The sequence below is a fragment of the Pundamilia nyererei genome, unplaced genomic scaffold, assembly GCF_000239375.1.
Source record: "Pundamilia nyererei isolate P.nyererei 1_Seehausen unplaced genomic scaffold, PunNye1.0 scaffold00177, whole genome shotgun sequence".
NCBI lineage: Eukaryota > Metazoa > Chordata > Actinopteri > Cichliformes > Cichlidae > Pundamilia > Pundamilia nyererei.
In genome coordinates, this window is record NW_005187578.1 from 1,199,530 (window position 1) to 1,208,052 (window position 8,523).

At 41.5% G+C, this 8,523-nt stretch overlaps 2 protein-coding genes across 2 annotated transcripts in view; one reads left to right on the forward strand and one right to left on the reverse strand.

Moving 5' to 3' along the window:
- Positions 1–1,988: 1,988 nt before the first annotated feature.
- LOC102203955 (collagen alpha-1(X) chain) lies at positions 1,989–4,487 on the reverse strand. The gene is made up of 4 exons (XM_013914180.1): positions 4,067–4,487; positions 3,778–3,858; positions 3,307–3,387; positions 1,989–2,902 (listed from the first exon to the last, which is right to left on the reverse strand). The coding sequence occupies exons 1-4, from the start codon at positions 4,485–4,487 to the stop codon at positions 1,989–1,991; spliced, it is 1,497 nt and encodes a 498-aa protein (XP_013769634.1).
- proca (protein C (inactivator of coagulation factors Va and VIIIa), a) overlaps positions 4,486–8,523 on the forward strand; it is a 15,516-nt gene continuing 11,478 nt past the window's right edge. The window contains exon 1 of the mRNA XM_005746367.2: positions 4,486–4,570. Coding sequence (XP_005746424.2) covers positions 4,486–4,570 — 85 coding nt within the window. The remainder of the gene's footprint in view (positions 4,571–8,523) is intronic.

Genomic DNA, 8,523 nt, shown 5'->3' on the forward strand with positions numbered 1-8,523 from the left:
TGAGTGTCATGAAATGCACAGCTAAACAAAATGTTGTGTTCTTTTTGTAACAATCCATATTTTACAATCACCTTAAGTGAAAAATGATCATCGTTGGAGATTTTTTATTAGCAGATGAATTTGCAGTAAGTGCTGAATCAGAATAAACTGCAGTGTGTTAAAGTTTAGAGTTTGTTGGGAGCAGCCGGGCTCAATGTCTGGTTTTGCTCTGCACACGAGCTTCATGTCACAAGTTAATTTTTGGACCAGGGGACCCAGAAAATGCTGCTGAAAATAACTCAAACACAAAGTTTAGGTGAAAGTTTTTAATTTCAAACAAAGCCCACGATTCACAGATCGCAACAACCTGAAGCACAAACAGGCGACACGGTGTGGACGCTGAAAACACCTCAGAGAAGGTGAACGATGCTTTAACCTGTTACACATGCAACACACTCCGTTTACTGTCTGAGCCCAAACACACGTCCAACATCACCTGATGGTGTCGCAGGTTTTACAGATTATACCTTTTACAAAGTGGAAGTTTAATGTTGCGAGACATCAGGCGGTGATAGTTTCACAGGTAGCTTCATTGTACAACTTTTGTTTTAAATCATATAATAAAAAAATAAAACCTTAAAAATAGCGAGAAAAGCCTTTAATCAGTTATCCTACATTCAAAATGAGATTTTCTTCAAAATTAAGAAAACATTAAGAAAATAATGGCACGTGTTCTCACTCTTTATGTCTTTTAAAATATTTATGTGTACTGTGGAGATCTGTGGAGATTATGATTCTTTTACTTGATGAACCTGAAGAGAATTTCACTGATTTTGTGGAGAATTTGCCGGCACGTCTCATTGCCGTGTCTTCAGCCTTCTTCATTTCTCGACGTCTCGTTTGCGTCGCAGCTCTGTTCCCGCTCCGTCACTGTAAACTTTTTAAACCTCCGTCTCAACAGACCTGTGGTGACGTTATTCCATCACCTGCAGCTGATCCACGTATTTACATTTTCTATCAAAAATATTAAAACCTCTGCTGCTAAATGAGCTTTCCGATAAAAGGGCGCTCTAACAGTTGATTAGTGCATGATCAAATGCTGGCATATACAAGCCCAGATGCATTTTCATATGAGTGTTGAATCATAGCCACATTTAAAAGGAGGGTATTATGGCTGTTCAATTTTCTTTCTTTTTTCCAATTGTCAGCTGATCCCAGCGGTCACTGGGTGTGAGGCAGGATGCATCCTGGACAGGCCTCCAATCTGTCACAGGGAATACACATCCTGTCTTTAAACTGTTGCAAGAAGACAGATAACTGAGAGGTTCGTCAAAGTCAGTAAGCACAAATCATTCAAATAGTGATTGAAGATATTTTAGTTGGAACCAGTACTTGAAGCCACTAGCATTACCAGTAAAACAGGACTTGATTTTAGGGGGGGTTTATTTTTGTCTCATCTAAGTGGGACATAAGAGACGAGAGATGTTTGCAGCCAGGAGAATGTTTGTTAGACACATGACTTCCAGGTGAAAACGTTTTTAAATTAGTATTCTGCAACATTGTAACGCTTTTTTATTTCATTTGACTTGTTTTTATTGTCCCAGGAAGAGTTGGAATTAAGGTTCATTTAGACATCGTTTGACAATAATTGCCTGGATATGCTAACATGCTAAGTGTTGACAAATACTTCAAGAAGGATTTTGTGTGTTTATTGTTGGGTTTTTTTGCTGGCCTTTCCTTTTATGTGATGCCAGCTTCAACAACCAAACAGAATTAGATTTAACCCAAGAAATAAAACCTGATTTTTTTTTTTAATTGAGTAGTAACTACAGTGTGGTCCTACAGTAGAACTTGTATTCAGCATAACTCTGGTAGAAAAAACTATTTTAACAATTGTCATTGCTTCATTGCTAGAATACCCCTCCTTTAAAACTTGCAGTTATAAAATCACTGAGAATTTGATTGGATGCTTGTTGTGCCTCATCTATAACTGTGCAACTGAAAAGAAACTAATTTGGTGGAGTGGTGGTAGGGTCGGGACCATCCCAGGTGTAGCGTCCATGATGTGGCTGTGGGAAGTAGTGATTTCTGCCCAGAGGAAATTCGCAGGAGTCGGGGTGCAGCAGATACCCAGAGAACGTGCTAGTGCTTTCAGTATCAGTGTACATGCCATTGGTGGTGGGGTCCTTCACCTGCAGCCAAACCTGGTCTCCCATGTAGAGGTTGAGGACCACCGTGTGGCTTGTGGTGGATGGGATGGTTCCTTCTGTTATTTTAGCCACAGGGTAGAAATTGCGGAACAGGCCGACTTTAAGCGGTTTCACAGCAACTGACACGTGAAAGGAGAAGACGTAGGTGCCGTTGACAGGGGCTGTGTAGATGCCGTTTCGGTTAAGATGGTTTTGCTGGTTGGTAAGGATGTGTGGGAAAGGAATGGGAAAGTTGTGAGCTGGAAATGACTCGTTGATACAGGCGGAGAATGCTGACTGGATGGCTGGAGAGCAGGGCCCAGGTGGCCCCATGAGACCCATATCACCCTGGTTGCCTTTTAACCCCATGGTGCCCTGTATACCCTGGGACCCAATATCACCCTTGTCCCCCTTGTCTCCCTTTTGCCCTGGTTTGCCATCAGCACCATTTGTTCCATTTGTGCACTTACACACCCCCTGCTCACCTCGAACACCCTTCTCACCATCGCTGCCAGGGTTTCCAGGCAAACCCATGTCACCCCTATCACCTTTTATGCCCCTGGGTCCATCAGGACCCTGCACCCCTGGCAGGCCACGGGCTCCAGCTGGTCCAGGTGGTCCTTGAGTACCAGGTGCACCTGGCACACTCTCGCAGGTGGCAGGGCATATACCAGATTCCCCCTGAGGGCCCGATGCACCAGGGGGTCCCATTGATCCTTGGTCCCCTTTGTCCCCTGGAAACAGCCACAGCATACATCAAGAATACGATCAAGTTTAACACTTTATTTGGCTAAACAATTTCCAACAGTATTTACTCAGGTGGGTTAAATCCTAAAGAATCCCCACATTTCTCTCCATTTTCTGTATGTAGACTGATGAAGCTGGCCAGTTTGCCCAGACTCCATCTGGATCTTTCCAGGATGCACTTTGAAATTACAATCTTTCACTCAAATCATCTCATTTTTATGCCTGAACCCAAACCTTACCCACCCTGTACTAATGTTAAATCATTAAACCATCATAAAATTACATTCACACAAAGCACTGACAGGTATTATTTCCTGCTTTAATAATATCCATGTATTACCAATCACGCTTTAAATAGGGTGACCTTCTCCATAATGCCATCTAGACCCACCTTTAAATCCTCGATCTCCCTTTGTGCCAGTGAAACCTGCTGCACCTTGCATTCCCTTTTCCCCCATTTCTCCCTTCTGGCCTGTAAACAGAGAAGACAAAGGTGAGTTGATATTTTATTGAGTGAAAAACCAACAATTCTAAGCTTAAGCTTATTAGCTTTTTTTGAAAGATACATTTAAAGATGACAACAGGTTAGAGGAACAAAAAAGAAAACAATGAGATTCAGTTTGTGGTGTTTTAAGGTGGATTTCATTCAGTATCGTTTGAAAAGTACGTGAGGAGAAGAAGCATAAATTCAAATCACAGGAAGTCAGTGTCTCATTTTCTTCCCTTCTTAATTTCAGCGTTGCTTTGTGTTGCAACTCGGTTTGATTAGTTCAGTGTGGAAAGTAAAAAAAACACCTTTATGTTAAAGACCCTGATTATTGTAAATGTGCTTCTTCACACACCCCTCTGGTGTGTAACTCACCTTTTATCCCCTGAGAGCCTGTAAACCCTCTGGGACCTGGAAACCCCATCAATCCTCTACTTCCAGCGCTCCCGGGAGGACCTGATCAAAAGTTAAAGACAGGTTACTTTCAATATAATCAGATATTTGAATTTGAATTAAATCACTAAAGAGGAATCATCCTCCAAACCTTGCTGTCTGCCTTGCTTCAAACTTTAAATTCTTGACATTCGTTCAGACATTAATGATTTTGAAGTTTTACATTTTAATCGTTGTTTTTAGTTTGAGGTGCTTTAAGTGATCAGGTTACCTGGAAGACCTCGGTCTCCACGGTCTCCTTTGGGTCCTACGGTTCCTTTGCAGTATTGACAGATGCAAAAAAATGGAATCTGGTCGGCGGGCGGGGGTACCGGTGCATTTAGCAGCATGTCACAGATTGTTGTGTCAGGCATGGGTGGTAAAGGTGGGTTACTGACCCCAAACACCCTGGGCATGTTGGGACCTTCAGAGTTGTTGCCATAGAGTGGAAATGGGGGTCCTGTTGGAGGCATCATAAGAGGCCCGCTGCGTGCCTCGGGTGGCCACGATGGGATTCCCGTTGGGTGATCAGGCTTCTTAGAAGTCTCATTAAACTGCCTGTCAACTGATTCAGGCCAGTGGTGGGTGTTGGGGTCATATGTGGAGCCTTCCTCTTCACTAATGTATTGTCTGGTGTAGTTTTGCACCCACATGGCTGAGCAGAGGGTGGACAAGACCAGCAGTCCGAGCAACCTCGTCAGCATCTGGAGAAGGAAGAAGGAAGAAGATGCATTTGGTACTTAGAGGTCAGAAATGTAAAATCTGTTGTCAAACATCCTGAGAGTGTAAAGATACTAAAACAGGACTGATGTGATCGCATCTGTCCAGCTCTGTACTGTGTTCAGTGGATTTCATGTTCAGTAGTAAACAGGCCGTTAAATTCAGACCCGATGAGATAAAAGTGCACAAAATAGTCTCGTTTTCAAAAAAAGATTAAATAAGATTTGCTTCTGAAGCTATTTAAACACGACTGCATTAGATTTGAGCTGCGCTGTTCAAAATGCAAGAAATAAATATTCAAGAAATGGAAAACTCTTTGCAAAAGACTTGATAATGAGAGAACCAGCTGATTGTTAACAGTTTCACAACTGATGATTTCTGTTTTTAGATCAACTAAATAAAATGATGCTGTTGTAAAAAGGCAGCTATTAAGAGAAGCCAACATGCCAGTGTTGGAGTGTTTAGGTACATGCATGTGTCATCAGCACAGAAACGCTAAGAGACGCTGTGTCTGTGACATTTATGCCCCGAGTGGAGACGAGGAGAGCATGAACTCGATCCCAGAGCTGGCCCCTGTGGCACACCACACAGATATAAAAGCATAAGTGTCCTATGTGACAAACGCTAACAAAAAACTGGACACTCAACACGATGCCCTCACAGACACATCCTGGTCTGTTTCATAAAATCAGTTTTAAATAATCATTCAAGTCTGACAAAAGATTTGTGAACTAAAAACATTAAAATGTTTTAAAAACACAATTTTTACTGTCACTTTGTATAAAAAGTTTTCAGTCTCGATGAAACATGCAGTTGAATTTTGAAAGTTTTAGTCTTTTTTGATGCATACATTTAAAAAATAACCTAAATTGCTCTCAGACGTGAAAATAAAATCCTCTGAGATGCTTTGGAGAGACTCACCGCCACATCCGAGCTGTGCTGCATCTTCTGGAGAAGCAGATTCGGGAAGATGAGCTAGCTGGAAGAGGCTTTGATGCATTTATAAGCCTCGGCCAAAACAAAACATCTTTCAGGTTCAGTCTCACCTGCAGACAAAGGCTGGAAACACGGGGAGGAGGGCAGCTACAGCAGGGATGTCTATTGTGAAGAAGAACTGGGCGTTCTGCCTGCGACATGATACAGAAAGAAGAGATGATTCTCTGTTTATCGTGCCATCTTTCTCCACCCTCCATTTTCTCTCAACCTTTAAAAAACACATTTAATATTTAATATTTCTTTCCACACCTCTAGCTGAAGCAATCACACCAATAGTGACATAAAAACACTAAACAACATGAAAGACTAAAGAAAATGAGTCTGTTTAGTTTTCTTAGAATCAAACCATTGATGTGTATCTGTGCAACTCGTGTTTGAATGAGTGAGGAACAAGTCAGGAGCAAAACTGTGTTGTCATATTGATGCAACAGCAGGTGCTTTATCGTCCCTGTGACCACCTGGCAGTGGTTTCATCCACTCTTTACCATTATCAGATTATTGACTAGATTAGTCGTTCATGCTTCAATGTTGCTGGGCAGACACGCACCTCCAGGTTCAGGTTTATGGAAGCAGGAGGTCTGGCCACTGTTGTTCCTTTGGATTTTATATCATTTTCTGTTAGATCCACAAAGGTTTTCTCATTTTTCTGATTTCTCAGAACACCCATCGTCTAGTTTTTGCCACCTCTTTAAAAATGAATCCTGTAAACTTTGTCTGTGATTGTAAACCAAAAGCTGTGTGGCACAAATGAATTATGTGTCTATTATTTCTGACTAACTTCTATTTTATCATTAGGTTCAAATAATTAAGTACAAACAAGTACCGCAGCCGCCACATATTGATGAAGTTGTAATAATTTACTCAGCATGATGTTCAACAATGCAGTAATCTAACACTGAGGAGGCAGCCAGGCTTCACAAAGGGCAGCCTACTTTTTATTAGCACATTTTACTGCACGACAATGATTTTATTCTATGAAAACATCTCATGAGACTGTCTCCATACACAATATTACAAAAACGAATTATACGCCTGGGAAGAAAAACAACTTGTAGCTGAAATTTAAAACTGGCCTAATTTTAAGAGCAATGACACAATGAACATAAAGTTTAAGCTGCAGGTATTTATTTAAGCATTGAGTCTGTACTTTTATTGAATCGAACCTCAGATGCTCCGGTTTATTGCTGCACCGAAGTATTTGAGTACTCGCTGTCCTTTTTACCACGCTCTCATGGTTTCTTTCTTTTTTTTAGCATCGATGTGTGAAGTTCAGAGCGCCATGATTTTCTCAGTAAAATGCTTTTTACTCTTTTTATTCTATGCTATTAACACTCAGACAAGTCCATCAGGGTTGAGTACTTTGACCACTTAGACATGTGGAAGACAACAGGTCTAATTTAATTTCCTGTTGGTGGAGAACCCTTACAACATGTGGCTTTTTATTTATTTTTAGTAAAACCAAAGTTTTATTTCATTAGTTTTTTTTTACAGGCAGACATTGTAAAACTCTTTCTATCCCCAGTCATTTTGATGGCAGCTTCAACAGCTAGCTGTCAAATGTGGTGCTGCGTCCCTGGAACTAGTTATTTTGAAGTAATGTATAAATAAAATACTAGAATTTTGTATATTTAGCACAGTGTTACCTCCAGGCCTAGCGGGTATCCACCTCAAAGCACCCAAACATTACAGTTCAGCAGAACTGGATCAGTCGAGTTCGCTAAAAACTCGCCTAGTTGGGTAAAATTAGCTATAGAGACCAAAACCATCTTTAGTAGCCTGTAGCCTGTAAACATGTTTATTTCTGCTCTGAACTGGAGCTTTTTAACATGTGAGTTTACTGGGACTGAGTGGCCACTATAGGAACTGCAGCTTCTGGTTGGCAGTTCTGTACTGGTTTTACTGGGGGTAGGTAAACCTCCAGGGCAGTGGTCCTTAACCTGGGTGCGATCGAACCCTAGGGGTTCGGTGAGTCGGTCTCAGGGGTTCGGCAGAGCCTCTGCCATGACATGCTCGGCTCATTTTGTACACCAGTAAAAAACATATGTATGTCTTGAATTTGAAAAAAAAAATCGTATTTTATTTGTCACTGAAGAGGGGTTCATATGAAACTGGGGCGGTTCAGCACCTCCAACAAGGTTAAGAACCACTGCTCCAGGGTTAAACTTGTTGCTAAAATCTTTCTTTGCTTCTGACAGGATATACTTAAAGTAATAATAGATTTACCATCAATGATAAACTATGTGCAGTCTGATCATAAAGTAAAGATATACAATGAAGCAGCCAGGTCTCTAACCAGCGCAGGAAGGCCACACCCACCCACATCACTTTCAAAATCACTAAAATCGCCTGTGGAACCAGAGATGGCTCCTTTATGTCCCGAGGGCAGCTTTTATTCAGAAAAAATGAAAACAACTGAGGACACACGAGTAAACCAAGCTGAGGGAATGAGGCTGAGGCACAAAGGAGGACACGGAGATGAATGGTTAACCTTAATAAGTGCCCTGGTTTCCACAGCAGGCGGTGCTCAGAGACACTGCGGAGGCTGGCCTGGGTTCACGCCTGTAACCGCTCGCTCTCTGGGTGTTTCCGGCAGCTGACAACGAGACCGGCTCTTTACTTCGGAAGCTTTTGTGGATTTCTCCTCCGAAAAACAAACACAAAAGCTGTTTTAACTCAGACATGTCACGTGACAGCTTCTTTTCATGGAGTCTCTCATCCAATTCTGGTCGTTTCTGGCTTTGAGAAAACAAAAATGAACAAAAACTAATGTCAAGGCTGAGGGTTCAGAAAGGTGCTCACAAAGTCATCTAATACCAAAATCTTACAGCTTTTCTTTCACGTACTCTGTCCTGATATATGTTCATTCTTGTGGTTTAATTAAAAAAGTGTCAAATACTTGAGTGAATGAATTTATCTATAAATGCTGATATGAACTGTTTCCTGGGGGAAACCCCTAAAACCTTTTGGCTTTGG